The sequence below is a fragment of the Lagopus leucura genome, unplaced genomic scaffold (genome assembly GCF_019238085.1).
Source record: "Lagopus leucura isolate 7727_CA_CO unplaced genomic scaffold, USGS_WTPT01 Super-Scaffold_100004, whole genome shotgun sequence".
Taxonomy (NCBI): Eukaryota; Metazoa; Chordata; class Aves; order Galliformes; family Phasianidae; genus Lagopus; species Lagopus leucura.
In genome coordinates, this window is record NW_024962264.1 from 61293256 (window position 1) to 61315144 (window position 21889).

The following is a 21889-nucleotide window of genomic DNA, read 5'->3' on the forward strand; positions in this document are numbered from 1 at the left end:
GATCCCCCACATCCATCCAGTCCCAGTTCCCCTAATCTGTAGCCCGCTCCGAAAGTATTGCCGCCTATTTATTTCCCTGAAAATGGCAGAAGCTATAAAGAGCACAATAACACAATTGGATACAGCAAATTCTCAGCTACAAAAAACATTTTTTCTCAACACAGTCACCATCATTAGCTAGGAATTTTCACTGGTGATGATAAAGAGCCTGCATGCTGCACTCATAAAAGTCTGTTCCAGTGGAGCTGACAACTGCAGTCACTGCTGAAGTGCATCACCCTCCACCTCACATCCACTGTCTGGTCTCCATAAATGCTCAGCAAGTGCCTATGAGTATCAACAGGTGTCATTTTTTCTACGTGGAAGAATTCAGCGCCACACCTTTCTCTCACATGCACTTCCACGTCAGACGTCATTTTGTCAGAGTGCCCCTCTGCTGCCATCTGTCACACAGCAACAACACATCGCTGTGAATATTGGTGGGAAAGTTCAACCTCTACTACCATCCCTTCAGCACCCACCTCTGATGTCATGGGCCAATATCATAAAGTAGGAGGCATTACTTCTGGAGCAGCCTTAGTATAAATTAAATACGAAGATGGGAAATTTTACCCTGAACTGATACAAAGAGAGGCAAAAAGATGTTTCAACAATTCAGCATGGGCACTCTTAGCTAACAGAGCAACTCAACCTTACAGACTTAATTCAGAGTGAGCAGGGAAGAAATTCAAGCTAATTACTGATGAAAATAGAGGAATCGTGATTTAACAGGATTCTTGAGACAATAATTTGGTGCCATGGACAAAGTTCATTTTATGAGTGATTATGAATCTCAATAGGCACACTGCTGCATCTCAAAATGCTGCCTTCCACAAGAGTTTAATACCATCACGAAATGCAACAGAAACAAATGGGGAGGTTGATAGGAAGGAATATATTCTATAAAATATAATATTATTTTTGGACTTACGAAGCAAATTCCTTAGGAGATTTTTCAGAGTAGAACAGTTTTACTGCTTAAATAACTGTTAAAAATTATAATTTTATAATGAAAACAGGCCAAATTGAGCTGTTTAAATGCTGCATGCTGCTTGACACTAGAGCAAGTAGGCTCGAGAGTGTATTTTCATTGTCAGTACCTTCAACAACCAGATCGTACTGACATTACACATAGGCAGCAAGCACCTGCGCAGTAATCCTCACATGAGATATGTAAAAAGCACAGAGGGGTCAGAAAGGCCTGGAGAGCTGTCCTGCAAACATCCCCTTGGGGCATCACAGAACAGGATTTTAATTGACAGTGTTTAGTCCTAAGTCCTACAGGAATCTCCTACAAAACCCAAATGTCCCAGCACGGTTTTGCCAGGTGTGGTTCTTACCCACAAAAACATGAGAATGATTGGGGTGAGAAGGAGAATCACACGTGAGGAATTAAATGCAGCATCAGGGTCAGCACTGCACCAGAACCCCATGGTGGCACAGGGCTGGGAGCACCGTGTGTGGGCAATGATCTGCACATCCTACGCTCCTGCACTTGGTGTTACAAAGCCAATAATCCCTCCATTTACAGCCCTCTACAGTTGTTGATTTTATGTCCTGAACTGCGCACCGCATGTCCACATTTTTACATGCAGCGACTCTACTAGCGCTGAAGATGAACTCTGCCAATTAGATGACATCAGTTAACGATAATGGCAATGAAATGCTATGTGAATCTGAAAGCCCTGGAAAAAAATATTCATTTCCCTCTGTATTTTCACAGATTATTTTTGTAGCTGCCAGATTGAAAACCAGGCAGACAACTCTGAGTTCAAAGGTCCAAAGCAGAAGGAATTCTAATTTGCAAAGCTATTAATGGAAAGTGTTAAATGATGGCACAAGAGCCTTAAAAAACCTATTCAGATTTACCAAAGGCGACATTCGTAAACCCACATCCATCTGTTCAGAAGCTAAACTGTGGGAAGGGGTAGCAGCCCCAGATATGGCTGATCTGTTCTTCTCTTCCACCCTTCCTCTACTTTCTGCTCTTATTTTCTTTTGTGCTCTTGTTTTCACAGAAGAAAAGGCTCAAGAGAAAGACAGAATGGCAGGAAGCCTGGATAAGTTTTAACTTGTCAAAAGACGAATAGGATTTAAAATATCCATTACTACTAAAAGAAAGAACACAAACACACACACAAAAAAATGCAAGGCAACTAGAGAGAGGTAATTCTCTGGATGAACTCTTGGTAATGCAAATTCCTAAAGTATATCTAACATTGGCAGAATGATCCTCAAAAATCTCAAATCTCAAGGTTTTTTTTCCCTTTTTTTTTTTTTTTTTTGTTTGTCCCACGTTAAATAAAATACCTGTATGAAAAGCCCGGCAAAAGAATTGTTAACAACACAACTTAGCTCACCGCAGTGAGTTTCTGAAAGCAGAATTGCAACCTATCTACAAAATAAGCAAACTGTCCTGTAGAACAGATGTTTTCCTAATTCTCCAAAATTTCTATAATTTGTCCGGATGTATTTTTGCAGAGGATTTGTCAGCTACTCAGCAGTAAACAGACCGTATAAGTGCTAATAATTAAAAGCGGGAAGATTCTCATGTTTACAGGAATGTGGTTTCCTTCTATCAGTTTTAAAGATGAAAGTCCTTCGTATTCCAGGATTATATTAAGAAAAAACATTTTCAAGCTATTTGGAATGCATTCGTTTATAAATAACCGAAATAGAAGCAAGGCTTCCAATAATACAATAAATTCAGCACGGACTGGATGCAAACGGCTGTTCTGAGTGCCCCCTGCTGTCCAATGCCATTCCGAGCCCAATGTACACACCTCAAGCTGCTAGGGAAGATCTGTCATCCCAAAATCTCCCGCAAAAATAAGGAGTTGGTTCTGCAAGTTGTATTTTACACTCTGAAATACAATTCTGCAGAGCCTGACTGTAAACAGATAATAAAACATACACTTTCTCACAGTCCTTTTTGAAACAAACATCACCATTTCTTTCCTTTCCTTCAACAGCAGCTTAAGACATCTGTACTTCCTCCACTAAAGCAAACATGCAGCAATAGCATGCATAACTTGAGCATCCGGATGGAAGCTGAATTTGCAGCCTAATAGTAAATTAAAGTTAAATCACATAATAAGGAGGATATGATTAAGTGACAGATCACTAAGACACATTAAGTTGCTTCTCAATTTCCTACTACTACAGACAGAGCCTTGAAGAGTCAATACATTTGGGGAAATCAACGCAAAACCAAATGGGGAAACAACTTATTTTTAATTAAACAGTTCATACACATCTTTGATATTCCATCTAGGACTGTAACTCACAGAATATGGTGTCTAAGCAATAAAAAGATAAAAACTGAGCTGGAGGGTCTACAACTCAAAAAATCTCTATTCGATATATACTTTTCATTTAGTTTAATAACTCACACCATCTGGATTCTGTTTTATTGGATAAAAATCCAGATGGAAAGAAATCAGTTTAGCTGCACACCTTAAAAACCCACCGTAACGATGAGAAGGTAACAAAGCTCTCACACAACATTCTGACTTTCTAGAAACACATGTACAAGCATAGTGAAAATTAAACAACAGATTTATTAAAAACTTAATCAAAGAAATACCTGAATACACAGTATATTCACTCCACATGGTAAAAACAATATAATGTCACTTAAAACATGGCTATAAAAATGGTATATTCTTAATTTTATAATAGAGGCTATATAGGAAGTTAACTTAAATACTTATACTTACAAACTTTGTCTCTTTAAAAACTCATTGACTCCTTAGAAGCATAATTTATCGTATTTCACTGCAAGATTTCTTAGCTCAGAAGGCTACTCATTAAACCATATTCCTGTTTTCTGTTCTCTTTAGATAAACAAAACTTTATACTTACAGACACTTGACTATCAGTAAAAGTTTTCTCCATGTATAAATAGTTTAATAGTTCATCGTTAAGAAAAAGTCCCTTCAACTTTATTATTTAGCTCTTTCTGAACACATATTTACTTCTTCCAGAGTCCAGTCATAAAATGAGGCTTCTCTGTGTGTTGCCCTATCAACACCTCTCCCATTCTCCTCCTCCCCAGCACATTCTCCGCCCTCAGCACGAGTTCTGTATCTTCTCATCCAGGGGCACAGGCAGCTTTTAGCATGTTGTTTAGGCAGGTCCTATGGAACAAGAAAGCTTCTCAAAAGGCAACAGCGTGCTACTGAGGAGATTGCTAATGTAAAATGCATTCGGAAAAGGCCTAGAGGATTCGGTCCCTAACATTTGCCCAAACTTGTTTAAGCATTGAGTAAACCTAATTTTCGTCTCCAAATTATCTTCAATTTTAATACATTCCCCTTTGATGAGTAAATTTTCCAAATGAACTGAATGAATCAATCCCTATTAAAAACACTCAAAATATCATCTAAAATTATTTTTTCTCTTAAAGAAGAACAGTTAAACTTGTAAGACGTGCAGCAATTTTCTTCCAGTTTCCAGCATGTAAGTGCATGTCTCTGTATGATTACAATCACATGCATGCCCGTTTCGCAATGTAACTCACCCTACCCAAATGCTCCATGTTGCTCTGAGTAAGCAGGGCACTGCCACTTACACAGCTCTGTTTCTGAACAAAACACAGTTCTCATCCTCTTCAATACCACACCTACTCTCCAGACAAGCCAGCAATAACTGTGTGCCTTCAGAAAGAACTGCACACACTTTCTGGCCAACAAATCATGCTTAATACTATGCTTTTAGAGTACCCTGATCTAAACAGAAGTAGAAAATAGGATTTTTCTTTTTTTTTGTTTGTTTTTTGTTTTTTGTTTTTTGAGTTTCAAAAGAACAGATTAAATGTTTTGATAAACTAATATTAAGTAAAGCTCAGCAGCTCATCTGGAAGGAGCTCCACAGGTGATTCCTTTTCTTTAAACTTCACTGGACTGATGAATCCACGAGGACAGTGGAAATTAGCCAAAATCCCAGCAGTTCAAGCAGTAAATGCAATCAGAATCAATTCACAGAAGGGTACAGTACTCTCATTTGCACCATATCTATTCTGTGGCTATATTCTGGAAATGCCAATTCAGTTCATTCCGTAAGACTTTAACTCCTTCAATAACACTAACCAAACCTCAGAGACAAAAATCCTTCCTCATCCCCATTAGCATGTGACGTGACAGTGACACAGAAGGTGACAAAGTGCAGCAGAGGAAGGGCAGTAACACGAATCAAAGCAGTCACCTGGCTCCTTATTCCCTCCAGAAATTACATGAGCAATGCATTCTGCAGCAGGAAAGCTGTTAGAGCTCTCTCCCGCAGAAAGCAGATGCTGCAAAGAGTTGTAATACAGCAGTGTGTGCTCCCAGAGCCCACTGCAGTTATGCTGCACTGGCAAATGATGCTCCATCAGTGAGTCCTCCCCTTCACAAACAACAGGGTTACACCACCTGAAAGGTGACACAGCTTTCTGTACCTCAAGAACAATCCACAATCCCAGACTTAAAGAAGCAATGTCCATTCCTGAAGATGGCAATCTAGAAATTGCCCCATCAGTTTCAAGCATGTGTTTACCAAATGCAATATTCAATTTCCAAGAGCAGCCACAGATGGATGCACAGTGACAAGTAGCACAGACCAAGAGATATTTCTTGACTACATTCTCCCAGACTTCAGGTACTTTTAGTTCAGATTTCCTGAACCTGGTGTGGCTTGTCTCCTTTATAATACCCAGTAGGTCTCTTTTCCAAATATTTGTCCATTTTCCCCAAGGACATGCATATTTCTTGCATCCACAGCACTCAGTGGCAAGACGTTCCACAAACCTCCTCACCTGCTGCATGAACAGTTCCTTGGTTTGTTTTGCTCCTGGCTTCAGCTACCCACAATTAATGGTGCTGAAGAAGGCTGCAAGCAGTCAATCCCATTTGTTTCTTGTATGCCACCCACAATTCTGTACTCATTACACCTTCCTGAAACATTTCCACTTCTAATACTCTATAAAGTTTTGAAATAAAGAAACCAGAACACAATTTTTAAATTGGCAAAAAAGTGTGACCATATCACAGTATTTACACCATAGAGCGTATGGCTCATGTGTATGGAAAATGTGGTTCATTTTCCTCTGATACTTCCCCAGTAATTCACAACACTGGATCTTTTGGTTTATTGACTGTGTACAGAGCCGATATTTTCATACAACTGTCCCTTATAATGCAAAGACCACACTTCTGAAGCAGCTAAGAGACGTAGATGCCATTTGATATATGAAGCTAGGGCGATTTTACCTCATTTGCATTGCTTTGCATGTATCTACATACATTTTCATCTGCCATTTTGTTGTTCAGGCATGCAGTCTTACAAACGCAGTCTGCTCACATCTTCAGAGACTGTTCTTGTCCTTATTAATTTGAGTAACTTCGCCTCACTGCTGACCTTCTTGGGAGGAGCCTTAAAAGATGTTCTTGAATCAACAAATGTAACATTAGAAACTGAAGCAAAGGTTATCCTTAAGCAACAAAGCATTCTGGATTTCAATAACAGATCTCAGTGCTGAAACCTATTTTTCTGCCTTAATGTCAAGGGGTTAAAATACCTCATAAATTAGAGCCAGGAGAGTAAACACACTCACAGAATCATACCATCACCAAAGCTGGAAAAGACCTCCAAGATCATCCAGTTCAACTGTGCAATTACCACCAATATTTCCCCACTAAACCACTGAAAAGAAGGCCAGGTACCAGAGGTGATGGCAAAAGACACCCCCAAGAGCCTGCCCACCTACTGCTGATTGTTATGTTGCTACTCAGACAAAATGGAACCAAGCGGACGGAGCCAAAATAAGCTCTGATACCTTACGTGGTTGAGATAAGGCAGTTACCTTAAATTGTTTATCCATGCTGAACCTCACAGTGAGTCCATTAGAGATATAGACAGCTTATGAATTCACCAGCATCCACTCCATAAAAAATCTTAAGAATGGTGGTACTGGCTACTGGCAAGAAGTAAGACCTGACATCAGAGGATGCAAGCAGAATACAAGCTCTAGTCTAGTCCCCGAAAGCACATACTGCCTATGATTCCGTGACAGAAATGGGCTGGGGAGCCAAGCCCAGAGGTAATAAAGCTCAGGCACTGCTTGAGTTGTAGGGTCAGACAATTCATTCCTGCAGGAGATATTTCTGCATGCAGTGCCAACTCTCTATCCACATTCTCTATGGAATCCATCCCAGACAACTCTGTTCATTTCTTGTCAGGCAGCAGGATGAGCACTGCTGCATGCACATCACAGTGCAAACACAGATGAGATTCAGCTCTCATCACACTCTCTGACTACTTGTTTTCTTATGTGCAATTCAAGACAAATTTCTCCAAGATTTGAAATAAAGAAATTAACTCAAAACTGTAGAAAAGAGAAAAACGTAGAATTACCCAAGTATGATCACTTTACCAACAGAAAACAAGTCTCAATGTTCTCAGTGTCTGCAAAATCACAGTTTCACATTCTGGAATGTATTTACAAATAAGCACCTTCAATTCACAAGAACCAAGAAGATACACACAGCTTGTGCTCATCTGTTGACAAAGCCACCTCAGTTAGATATTTCACAAATGTATAAAGTATGAAGAACATAAGAAGTTTCCACGGTACATTTTATACACATAAGAAAAACTTACAGCAAATGTTTCAAAATTACTATATAGTATAAAATGTCCTGAAAGGTTTAACATAAATGCCAGTGCACAGTATGTGAGGGGAAAAAAAACGTGTATTGCTAATATTATTTTGTCCTCCTTTGGGGAGTAGCAATGAGTGTAACTAACATACCTTATAAGAAGTGCTAAAGTCTGAAGCAGATGCTCCAGAGTATTCTGAAAAGAGTCTGAAGTACTTAACAGAGCAGCCAGAGAATGAAACGTTGAAATTCATATTCTTGGAAATGTTTAACAAGCCCTGAGAATGGTGTTAAAACAAATTCTAAAGGATAATACGCGCATCAGAATGAGATGACGGTAACCTAGAGCCATGCTGGCTATATCTGTAGCAGTCAAATAAAAAATGCCTGAGCTCTTCTGTAGTTCCAAAGATAGCTGGTGCTTTCTACCATACCACCAAGCTCTCCCAGCCTCCTATCAATCAGGTGGATTGCATCCAATCTGCCTGTTGGGAAAAGCAATGCTAACCATGGGGGCAACATCTAAACCGTGACCAGAAATCATCTGAGAAAAACACACTAGCTGGCTCAGGACAAAGCGGCATAAATGACAACTTTGATGGCACAACAGGACAAGTGTTACACTCCATTGCCTATCTCTTGTCCTGGCCCTGTTCCATTTTACAGCACAGGAGTGCAGCCATTGAGCAGCACAGTTAGTTAAGAAACTTCATCCAACAATGTAACAGCCAGAAGCCTGAACGTAGCAGAAGCCTGGAATTCCTGTCTGAAATGCTAAATGCTTTAAAAGCCTTAAAAAGCATCTCCATGACCACATATACTACATTAATTCAAGGTAAAGAAATGAATTTCATCACAAAATGACACAATTGTGTCTAACTACATATGTTACAGTTCAGACAGAGGGTTTGGACTTCTACAGCAAGTGAGTGTAAAATCAATAAGCAGACAACTTCCACTTTAGCACTGTTTGAAAAGCTGACACCTAGTGGCACATTTCAAGAAACAGGTTCAAAGGGATGCTAAAAATCCTCTAGAACCACCTGCCTCACTGTATTGACCACACTGCTTTTGATGGAGCCCAGGATACTATCCAATCTGCTATCTGGAGATTTTTTTCTTGCAGGCAGTTTTGTTCCACAACTGGCTTGTTTTCTATCTTCATGAAGGCAGACTGAGGGCAAGAATGTCTCTCAGACAGCTACATCTTAGGTAAGAATTAGGACAAAATCCATACAAAATGCAATATTTCAAGTAATTGAGCGTGGAAGCCATGTATACCAGCAACATAGTAAGTTATCACATAATCGGTAAAACTTAAGACAAAGACATACATTATTTTCAAATTTTAAATGCACAAATCTAAGCTGGGAATGAAGAGGCCTTGGTTTAAACCACATTATTATAGCAGACATAGTGGTGGTATTCAGGCCATGGCAATGATCTAAGATTGTTGGTGAGGAAAGCTTTGAAGAGAGTATTAATGCTTTTTATTAGATGGACTTACAGGGTGGGAAAAGTTTGGGGCATGTTTAACTCTTCTTGTCTGATTTTCCCAGTACACTCGCTGGTCCAACACAAGCTATTATCTCCCTGTGTAAGCTTTGTCTGATTATTTAAACCACTTAAACAAAGACAGGTACCCACTTAAAAACTCATTATTAAGTCAAATGAGTATTTAGGGTTTTTTGCCACTCACAGATGCCAAAACTAATATCCAGCAGAGGCATGTCATTCATTAGTATAAAATCCTCATACTGAAGAGATGTGTTGTATGCTTTCAATTTGCAGATGAAATGCAAAAGAAGTTGCTTCACTGGAATTAACAAAACAGAAAAAGAATCAAGCATTATTATCTATAATAACAGCTAATAATACTAGATTATTAACGGTTATAATTAAGATAGAACATTCTAACAAAAATTCCTAACACTAACTATTAAAAGGAATGTATGATACATTCCAACTTTAAAAACATTGCTGAAACCTAGAAATTTGATACAATAAATGTTCTCTTTCATATAAGATTTAGCTTTGAGGATGCCAAAATGGGATGAAGTCAAGAAGAAAAGAAGAAACAGCTATCTTTTTTGTTCTAATATTTAGTTAAAAGAATTAATATTCTTTAATTTTAAAGCAACCTCTAAATTAGAAGATTGTTTAACAATATCCAAAAAGTAACAACATTCTTATTCATTTGCATAAGATGTGAGGTCTCACATTATTCTGCCCTATTTTTAACCACAGAGGAATACCAAAGGGAAACGTTTCAGAAGTTTTCAGGAAACTCAACAGCTCTGAGGTGTTCTCCTTGGCCAGACAGGAACCCAAATTTGCTGACTTTGAGGGAACGCCATAAAGGTCCCCATTTTAACACATTTCAAAAAAAGATACGAATGCAACAGGTTACAGTTGAAGATGTTATGGAATCTGGTGCTAATATTGATGCTGGAAAAGAAAAGATGATTCTGTTTGATGCAACTTTTTTAAAAGACAGTGTTCTACTTTCTGCAGTTTCACAGAATCATCTTCGATGTACTTGTAGGTCTACAAGCAATGACACTGCCAGGACAGAATCCTGCAAGACAGAAAATGAAACCAATGGCACTTGCCTACAGGGAAGAAATAAGAAGATAGAATCATGTCCTCTCATTAAATAACTTTAACATATTCACTTAAGCTTATACCTATGAACCAGCAGTACTTGCTGCAGTACGATTGGTGGAAATCACAGATTAGCATACTTGTGAACAGGTTGTTTCATGAACATGTTGTTTCATAACAACAAATGATTCACATGGAAAAATTAAAAACTACATACGTAGTAGTAGGTACTTCCTTAATGGAAAAAGGTTTCTTGTAATTTAGTAAAGAAAAAGCTCTGAATACAACTTTGTGGTTGACACTAATTTTCTGAATTCAGTTCTAACAGAAGATAATATTCAGCTTTGGTGAAAACAAGCACAATTTCCACAATTCTGAACTAAAAGTGCATTTTTTTGTGTTTCACGAGCCATTTTCCTTACCATACTCCTAGCACAATCATGGAATTATAGAATCACTCAGGTTGGAAAAAACCCTAAAGATCATTGAGTCCAACCACAACCTAACTATCCTACCCTAACTAACAACCCTCCACTAAATCATGTCCCTGAGCACCACATCCAAACGGTTCTTAAACACATCCAGGCATGGTGACTCAACCACCTCCCTGGGGAGCCGATTCCAGTGCTTAACAGCTCTTACTGTAAAGAAATTTTTCCTGATATCCAACCTAAACTTAAACTGGTGCAACTTGAGGCCATTTCCCCTCATCCTGCCCCCTGTCACCAGTGAGAAGAGACCAGCCCTGCTCTCACTGCAATCACCTTTCAGGTATTTGAAGAGAGCAAATAATGTTACTGATTAAATTTGTACATTTATTCTATTTTAATCTCCCCAGATTTAGAATGATCTTGTATACAGATTCTAACAGTAAAAACAATATCTACAGGTTAATCCTACATATCTGTATATTTTTTTAATGTGTGAACAGCTTCTACAGGTAAGGGGAAATGCTCAAGCAGGGCAGTGTATCATTACAGTTAGTTCTAACTTAATATGAATATTGTCTGTGTGCATACAGCCAATCATAATATAAATATTAGAAAGAAAAAGTGAAACATTCTCTTGGTTTGTATTAAGCTTGGATAGTTGGCAAAAAAAAAAAAAAAAACAACTGCAAAGAAACCACGCCACCTTATGGCAGAAGACAGCAAAACTGACAGCTGGTATTTCACACACAGCTCCAAAGCCAAGAGGAGTTAAGTTCATCCTTTCAAATTAAGTACAAATGCAACGCTCTTCAGACACATAAGAAATGAACTGCGTTCGGTGTACACCCATAAAAGAAACTGCACGGAACCAATTGGAAAAGCAACCTGGATCTCAGCAGGAATCAAACCCACAAACTTAGAAAAGCAAATTCATTTTCAAATGCCACGTTTGGGTCAGTACCTTGTCCATTCTGCTGAAACGGCCAGAAAGAATACAACTGAGTAATCTGTGTAGTATGTTCATGAACATTACTTCAGAGGTGGAGTCTCTAAGAATTTCCGGCTATTGTTATTTCCTCTCCCAGTGACTCTAAATAGATGGCCTGAAATAATCTAAACATGTACTGAGAGCATTGTTTTCTACTACACCTAGCATAACCACGGTCAGGAATAATGCTGCAGCAGCAACTTTAAAGCAAGATGCAAAAATCAAAACATCTCAACGCTATTTTACTTTGACTTGTGAAATTTCTGCTATTATTCTCGAGGTTGGTATTTCTCCCAGTGGCAAGAACACATGAAAGCAAAATTCTCCTGTGGCATGCAGAGACAAAATGAAGTTTCAAAGTAAAAAGAAGGAATTGACAGCCATCCAGACCCAAGCAGCTACATGTAATAAGGGCATTCATCTAAATGTATTTTTTAATACAGATTGTTTCTAGTTTTCCAATTTAAACCTTGGCCTAAGATGCTCAGCTGAAGTAACAGCTTTAGTTATTAGGACTCTGCATAGCACAGAGTCTTCTCAGTCCCTCCAGTTGGTGCTATTCCATTAATTTATACACACTGGTGAATCCCAACTGGGACACAAAGAGAGAAAAATGAGCTTTTTAGGCAAGTGACATCTTTCTGAAATTAACAGGCAGTAAGCACCAAGTCGCTATTTTAATGAATATTTACACAATATAAAACTGCTCCTACCGCAGAAATTAAATTATATCCTGGGTCTTTAAAACCCTTTCAGAACATGAAATATTATGAAAAATATGAAAAATAATATGAAATATTTACTCACATAAATCTCAAAGAAATCTGAATGTGGAAGAATGTGGTGTGAACCCTGTTTTTTCCTATCTATCATACATGAGTTACTGGAGCTCTCAGATATTCTGAGAAGGTTCTCTCTTACTGCGACCAGAAATTCTGTCAAAACTAGCAGCAAGCTTTTTAATTTAGAAAAGTCACCATTTTCTAATGAAGAAAGATATACCTAGACAGTTACCAAACAGCTTTATCCACAGGATCTTGCTCTGCTAATTAAAGAAAGCTTTGCAATAACCATATTAAATTCAGGAGCATACAGAAATGAAGAAGTATTTTCTGTAATTGGTTTAATAAATAAATAAATAAATGAAAAGCAAGGCACTTAAAAGCTCTGGACAAGACAGAAATAGACCGCAATAGAAAAAGGGTACAATCTTGTCCTTTAAAACATCTGAAGGATAAGGAATGACAGATCTTACCTGCATTCCCTAACAAGCTCCTTCCATATATTCTGTTCCCTAAAAGTCCAGTGCACCAAGCTCTCCACTCCTTTAGTTCAGACTTAGCGAAATGCCTTTCTTCCTACATTTTGCCACAACAGGAAGCTCAAAATATCTCTTTCTTTCCTCCTCCCATCTCAAATGCTTTTTATACACCTCCTTCCCATTTAGAGGAATCTGCGTGCCATATTCCCTCCCATGCCAAAGAACAGTATAATCTGTATTTCATGGTTCCTATGCCAATAGTTCTGCACATATCTGTGTTTCTGCACAACAGCAAGCCTTCCACAGAAGCATGATAAAGGAATAAGGGAACCCAAACCATGGATCGGGTTTTCAGAAAGAAGCACTCCAGAAGAGAAGATATCATGAAGTCATATTCTCTCAGCTTGAGGGAGACATACAGCAGAGCAGGAGCAGGTGTTCAAATTCAGGCAGCTTTTCATTCTCTGCTTCCACCAAAATCAGTAAAGTTAGGCCACTGAGGCCCATGCATCAGCTGATGTTATATACCAGATGTGAAATAGTGTTACTGTGTCACACTCAGAAAGACCCAAAAATCACCATATCAATCACAAGCACCAAGGTGATTAGGTATTCCTTTTTCCTACTGCTGACACAAAAGGAGGAAAAACTTATTTTTGCCTTTTTCAAACAGGAATTTTTCCATACTCTTAAAGCTGCATTCCATAGGGAGTCACATAAAGAGCCTGTTCTTCATACAAAACCCTCACAACAAATTTAATCCCCCAAAATGTTCTCAATGCAATGACTATCAGCTAAATGAAACAAAAAGAACGCGATGAACATGAGGGGTTTTTCCTCATTGTTAACATTAATGAATTAAAGCCACTGTTTTACTCAATACGACCAGTGGTGATGGACAAAATAAAGTCAGAATTTCCTACAGAAGGAACAGCTACTGCTAACATCAATGCAAACTATTAAAGAAAACTCAGAAATTCAGGTTAATACCTGAAATCTGCATTTCCCTCACAAAAACGTCATATTGTCATTAATAACTTCATTACACTACAGGTATTGCTACTTTTCTTCATTTATCATCAAACTTAATCACTGTATACTCCCCCCAGGACTCATTTCTAAGTTTTAAGTGGAAGCCAATTACCTCCAGGTCATCCAGTGAACGAGTAATGCTGAATCGCTTCGATCTCCCAAATGATCTCCGAACAGAAGAACGCTGCGGAGGAGCCTGATTTAATCCCATCGGACGTCCAAATTTTGCACCCTAAGCAAAATAGAAAACATACATGATCCTTCTTTCATTTTAGTACTTTATTGATCACAGCAGCAGCATCTGAAATTTAAACAATCCTAATTTTGTCCCGCTTAATGGGTACAGAATTCCAAGAAGACAAATTTGCAAACCACTAACAGGTTAACTAAAATCATTAAAATTATGGAAGTACTTTTCCAGACTCAGGTCAGATATGAATATTCAGCATTACATTACTGCAACAATATGAGTCAGGTTGCTACGGTGTACTCATGCTACCTGTAAGTATTAGTAAGTAGGTTACATGTAATTATTAGTAGATTGAGCTTAATTAAAGGCCAGATAGGCACAGCTCCTCATTGCTTAACTAGAAGGTTCTTACAATGACAAAGTATTTGTCTTCTCCATTGGAAATTAAAATCCTAGAAGCCACCTCACACAGCTTCTGTTGGAATCTTTCTCCACAATAAATACATATTTTTTATTTTACTCCATTTTAAATAGTTTCACTACTTTACCACTTTGGTAAAATCCAGCTTTTTTAAAAATCACACAATGCAAAGTGCAGGAAGTACATTAATCTTTTCTTCCAAGGAAAGCAATTACCTCACTCTGATAACTAGAACTGCGGCTGCAACAATTAAATCTAATAGTTAGCAGTTTCCCCCCCAGTCATTCTCTTTCTCCTTAAAAAGTCACCAAAAGTCAGTTAAATTGCAGTAACTCAGCTTGTACATATCTAGTTTACGCCAAATGGAAAATTTAAGCCTCAACAGTCGGCACACAGTCAATGACTGGTGCTAAGCAGATGTACATAAACTCACTACATTATAAAAACTTGTGATTATGTGCCTGAAATTTTGGATTTTTTTCACAGTAACATTCAGTGCGGGAAAAAGTCCTTCTCTTCTGATGTTCGCTTTCTTTGAAAAATGAAAATAATGGAGTTTATTTCTGAGTAAATTTTCTTCACAGTTTCATTTCAGCATCTTTCTTCATCACAGTTAGCTTAAAAAATATTTGTTAGCACTTTTTAGAGCTGCTTATTGGAAGCTCTGCAGCACTAAAGTATATTTTTTCTATTTGTTTCTTCCTTTGGGCTACTTTCTGTGCCTTCAGTCCTGAAACACATTGGTATCCCTTCAATCCTGTGACAGAATACCTCTATGTCACTGAGAGAACAATCACAAATTTCACACTTCCTGTCTCACACCAACCACCACTCCATGAAGTAGCAAAGAACACTGAGAAATGTTACACCACTTCCTTAGTGCAAAAAACTCAGCAATCCAGCAGTAGGTGTGTTTAATTCTTCCTACAGAGTCAATACTATCCTTTAGCAACAGATCTCCAAGAGTCACCAATAGTCACAACAGGCAGCTTAAAAGCCCATAGAAATGTCAAGACATAACACAGTATACAGAAATTTGAAGCATGCAGTAGGATTCATCTCCAGCTTCTTTATTCAGTATGAGGAGCGATCTATTTTTATGTGAAACCTCTTTCCCTCCTCATTTCTGATTTTGTAAGGTATTTTACTGGCTGAGAAGAAATGGGGCAGCTTCTGCCAAGGAAAACTGGAAAGCTGGCAACTGGAGATTAGCTCCTAAGGATTTTAAGAGAACATTTAGAAGTGCAATACGAAGAGCTAAGATGGCTTTTGCTAACACAATCAAGCAAATGTGAAGACAAGAAAGTTGCTGGCTGTAATTTGTCACAGACAGCACCTGCTGGCATGAGGACAGCTCCTGCCTTTCTGAACTCTTCAGCATCATCTGCTCACCCAGGCAGGTACCACCGCAGTGGCCATGCCTAGCTCACATCAGCCACAGGCCTTCCTGCTTAAAGTGAAAGCTTACACCTAATGCAAGAATTTGTGTCAAACAGTGAATTCCACTCCGTTCTGCAGCATCCATAGCATAGCAAAATACTGACATGGCTGCTCCTGTGTGAGGATGTTCCTGTTGAAGCAGCACAGATATATGTGCACAGCTCTCAGGCCTCCCCACTAGCCAAGTATGACCATTCCGCTTTGGGAATTTTTCACTTTTTAATCTGTAAATTACTGGAAAAACAATCAGGATATGAACACCTTAGTAAATTTTAAGGCTAATGAGACTAATGCCATCAATACCATGAGCACTACTGGTATTTTGAAACTAGGGAATTTGTTACACAGTATGGATTCTACTTAAGGGACTCTCAAGTATTTCCCAATAAGAGATGCATCTCCTGGAATACTGAATCTCTCACGAAAGGAAACCGGTGAAAAGCAGCAAAGAAAAAAAAAAAACTATTAATAGCAATCATATTAATTTTCAATAAAAAATACATATTCACTTTTCTTTCTACTTCAAATTTAAAAAAAAAAAAAAAAAAAAAACATAAACTGTCCAGCATATGATTAAATAGAAGAGATCACCACGTGCAGTGCTGGGACATTAAGGTATAAAATCTGAAAACACAGAAAAATAATCAGCAACAGTGACAATACAAATTGGAGGAATAGGAACAAACTGCCTGAAGACAAAGCTAATACTGAGAAGCAGATTCGAGATAACATTAATTCTCAGCAGATGACCCATTTTAGAAGGAAATGCAGCTTCCCAGCTATGCTCAGAAAAATAACAGAGAAAAAGGGACAGTGGACAAAAACACTTGAATACTGTGCAATAGTAGAAGACAGAATATTAATGCTCCATCAAAATTCTTCTTTTTATTTCTTTACTCTTTTATACAAAACTCACTAAGCACTGACTGAACACTAAGGATAAGAGCAGGGGAAAAAAAAAAGAGAGCTGAGAATAACACAGTGCTTAATGATTAGAAAATAGACAAATTCACTGAGTTAATGACTTCCTCAACCCATTTGGATGGTAATTGCAATTAGAAAAATGTTTTCAACAGACAAAAATCTCTCCCTTACTCTGAAGAATCGAATTAATAATCTAGGAAATTAAGGAAGACGTTGCTAAAAAAAATAAAGACTACTGTTCACAGAATATTTAATTTCCTGGTAATGCATTTCAGACATCTCCCTTTTCATGCTTTCTTGATTCCTTTCTAGATATTCCGACTATGAAAATATAACTCCTTCTGCAGATTTTTTTTTTTAATTACCTTCCATACATATCTGCATTATAAAAAATCATGTAGACTTATGTGCACAGCAGCAACATCTTGGCAAATGCGTTTCATGGCACTCTGAAGAGCTGGAAATAAAAATATCAATGACTTGAAAAGAGAACAGACTTTGCAACTAGAATGTATTAGCCAACTCAGCTAAAGAAATTCACAGTATTTACTCAAAGGGAGACTGCTAACACGGTGACTAAATAATGGAAATTTTGCAGGCTGTTACCATAAAAAAATTATCATCATTCTAAAAATCTTTACTACAATCCTACAGCAAATATTGAAAAAGATTAAATGAAAAAAATCAAAAAATCAGAACAGTGTCTGTAGCTCTGACCCCTCTGTAGCTCATGAAATGAAATGAATGAAGCTCTGTAACATATGAAGGGATGTAAACCTTTTGCTAGGCAGGTCCACAGCCAGCTGTGTCAGTGAAACCGATGTTGCGCCCTGCCAACTCTGGACTGTGAAGCAGAGGAGCTGTCAGAGTTGGAAGCACTGAAGAGATGCAACATGAAACCTTGGTTTTCAATGTGATACCATGATCTGAGAGGGAGCACACAGAAGCAAGCTGGCGAAACCTTATCAATGATTCAGAATGCAATGAAACCAAACACTTTCAGAAAACAGCTTCAATTAGCTTCAAGAAAATCCCAGCTACAGAATGACCTGTATCTCACTCTTACTGTACCAAATGCAATTAGAAAATATTCTAACTTTTTAACAAATTGTCATACAAACAACTTGAAGTTTCCATTTCATACTACATGGCCTTTGTGTCTCTCTATATATATTGCCTTCTCATCCAAATATCTGTATATAAGAGAATCCTGCCTTGCAATACCTCAGTTTTAAAGCTAGGAGGAGCAGGAGGGAAGCAGCAGGAATGAACATCAGCAGCTCCTGGGTAGAAGAAGCTGAAATGGGAGATTTGCGATAGCAAATCATAATTCAGTGCAACAGCAAATGAGAGCTCAGAGCAGGAATCCAGAAAGTGGAAAAAAGGAGAAAATAAAATTGTGAAGGCTAATGCCAGCTTTATGAGATCTTGTCAATTTAATCATTTAAAGGACAACACACTGTAATTTGTGACCTGGAGGAGAAACTAAAGGGATGGATCTTACGGGACAGAGATTTTGGATGCTAGTGGAAGAGCAGGAAGAGAGGAAGAGGTGTGCTATATGAGGAGACAGCTTAAAATGTTACAAGAACAGCTACTCTAGAAAGTCTGATCATCAATCTATTTCTCGAGAAGGATGCTTTCAAATGCATTCAATGCATGTTTCACAGTGGAAGTTTATCTCACAAGACTCACATGTACAAGAGAGTAAAACCATTTTCAAAAATGTTTAAGTAAAAAAAAATCATAACGTAATTGCATGTAATGAAAAGGTTTACAAGCCATAAGGCAGAAATATAGTAATTGCTAAGCAATCATTTAGATAGAAACAGTTTTCTCCTTCTGTTCAGGTGGAACAGGTAGGCTACCCACTGTCCTGACTGCTTAATAAGTGCCAGGAAATGGTTGTGCACATGCCCAAACAGCTTCATTAAATACCTCTGTAAAGCACATAACAAAGGGAGGATGCAGATACTCATTGATTTTACTGTGAAAGAAAAAGGGACACCACCATTACAAAGGCTTCAATTTAAGAAGCTCAGCTAATGCAGAATTTACTACATTCTGTGTGTCACAAAGCTGCATTATAGCCCCTATTAAATTATCTCATTTGGATCTGTCCAACTCCTATTTCCAGCTATTGAAGCTTTTTAAAACTCTCTCTGCTTTTAGATTTGACTCTTTGACTTTGTATGGTAAAGTGCATAATAAGCATTTTAGTGCAAAACCCAGATGCATAGAGATCACATAATTTGAAACTTCTGCAGATATTCAAAACATGCCAAGTTTACTCTCAGATATTAAGCAGCAGAAGGGTCAGGCTGAAGCAGGAGTTCATCTTTACAAAAACACGCAGTTTTAAGACTTCAGGAGGAGAGGTCCTAATTTAGACCCTTCTAAAAAGTGATGGGAAACACAGATGCCAAAGTAATCCCTTATAGTAAGTGCAAAGCTAACAAATAAAACTGCAAGTCTTGCGGAATAACAGAACAAAGAAGCTGATAGAAATATTTTTCTGTTATCAATATCAGTCTCAAATCCTGCTCTGTAGAGGCTTCACCTTCCTCTGTGGTCCTCTGTCATCCCTAAGCTGCCGTTTTCCTGACTGTGGGTGCTGTCAGCTGAGTGCCCCTATGCTACAGAGATGCAGAGACTGCTGAGTGTGAGCCCCCTTCATCCGTCTTCCCATCCTCCAGCATCAAACACAACTCCGCCTAAAAACTGACAGGGCAGAGTTACAGAATATATAAAGTGAGGGTCTCTGGGCCCTGAGAAGGCATTGAAAAATGGGGTACTGAGCTCGGATCTCCCTCTAGTACCCTGAATGATATAAAAGAACTTGGGAGGAAAATGGGAATAGAGTTCACCATTGTCCAATCCTCTGGATCAAAACAGAGAATCCTGGGGGCACAGGTAGGCACGCTCAGAGAATACCAACTCCATATAATGCGAGATAGAAAGAGTAACACCCTTCGGGCTGCCCTGCACTGCTGCCAGCAGGGGACTGGAGCTGAACTTCACAAAATCAGATCAAGCGGGGACAGGCAAATTAAAAAAGGCCAAGCATCACTCAAGATTTACAGCTTTTCTACAAGCTGTAACAGCACCATGCCTATTTACTTATTTACTTAGTAACTATTTACTTATTTATTTATTTATTTTGGCAGCACTGTGACAAAAGATTCAACTTGTATTACTCAACATCACTGGTCAACGGATTTAATCATTTTTAAGAACACCTCTTCAATAACCAGTTGATAACGATACATTTCTCTACCCTGTAACCATTATGACAGCACTGAGAAGGGCAATGAGGCCCATAATTTAATGAAGAACCAGGTAAGATTTCATACAAGATGAAGACACAAAAGGAACCATCTCATCACACTGGACATCCAAGTAAAGGAAATCTGCTTCTTGTCTCCTGTAGTAAGGACACCAGGCACAGTGCAATGATCATCCAAATTTCAGTACTATCCTAATCCCTACTCAAAGATGGAACTAAAGCAGACAAAATAGCAAGTCCATTCTTTTTAGTACAGATAACGGTTTCTCACATGAGTTGGGACTCTATCTGTAGGAGATTCCAAAGGAGCAGGAAGACCCAAGTATGCTAATGGATAACATAAAGGAAATTACAAGCACATGCATAACAACTGGCTCCACTTTATCATAAACAAAAGCAAGGAACATCAAGGAACTATAGACCAATGCACAGTAACCACCAAAAAGGCAAATGAGGAATCATCAGAAAAGGAAAAGAAATCAAGAAATTAGCTTTACAAACACACGGCCATAAAAAAGTAGAAAAGGAAAGACTACAATTACATAAAACTAGAAGAGACTAAGATGACTTCCATTTTAAAAATTGCAATTGGTGAAAGAGTTTTAAAGCAAAATTAAATGACTAGGAGAAAATAAATAGGGAATGAGATTGATTAGTCTTTCTCTTGACAACTACAACTAGATAGGAAATGAAACTATATGGAAAACACAACTATGTATGGTGTGCTTTCCACTCTGTGGAACATGTCAGGTGATATCAGCAAACCCAAAGGTAAAACTGACTATAAGAAACAACAGAAAAAAAAAAGGTTCACAGAGATCATTAGGCACAATTAATAGGATATCGACCTCAATATTGCACATCTCATTTCATATATATGATTGTTCTTACCGACTGATAGAAAACAAATATTAACCATCAATTAGGTGGAAAAGGTAAATAATAGATGAAGAAGTATTATACAATGTACAAATATTATACAATTTACAACAGAGATAAGAAAATGTACACCACAGTTACACAAAACCTTATCACTGAATCACTGAATTCTATGTGCTGGAAGGGACCACTGGGGATCATTTAGTCAGCCCGTCCTGCTAAAGCAGGTTCCCCACAACAGGTTGCACAGGAAAGCTTCAAGGTGGGTCTTGAATAACTCCAGAGAAGGAGACTCCACAACCTCCCTGGGCAGATTGTTCCAGTGCTCTGCCACCCTGACTGTTCTTATTCATGTTTTATGGAACTTCCTGTGTTCCAGTTTGTGCCCATTGCCCTTTGTCCAGTTGCTGCACACCATTGAAAATGGCCTGGCCTCATCCTCTTCACTTCCACCCTTCAGATATTCATAAACAGTGATGAGATCTCCTCTCAGCCTTCTCTTCCTCAAGCTGAACAGACTTTCCTCATATGGGAAACGCTCCAGGCTTCCCATCATACTTGTGGCCCTCCACTGGACTCTCCTGTCTTTTTTGAACCGAAGAGCCCAGAAGCGAACACAGTATTTCTCAGCAGGTCAGAGTAGGAGAAGATCATCTCCCTTGGCCTGCTGGCCACACTCTTTTTAATGCACCCCAGGATACCACTGGCCTTCTTGGCCACAAGGGCACAATGCTGGCTCATGGCCAACCTGTTGTCC

General features: G+C 38.4%; 1 protein-coding gene across 2 annotated transcripts in view; it reads right to left on the minus strand.

Moving 5' to 3' along the window:
• The window catches only part of RGS12 (regulator of G protein signaling 12), an 86268-nt gene that overhangs the window by 51083 nt on the left and 13296 nt on the right, over positions 1–21889 (minus strand). For both annotated transcript variants that reach the window (XM_042871263.1, XM_042871264.1), the window contains exon 3: positions 14105–14224. In XM_042871263.1, the coding sequence (XP_042727197.1) occupies positions 14105–14224 (120 nt within the window). The remainder of the gene's footprint in view (positions 1–14104; positions 14225–21889) is intronic.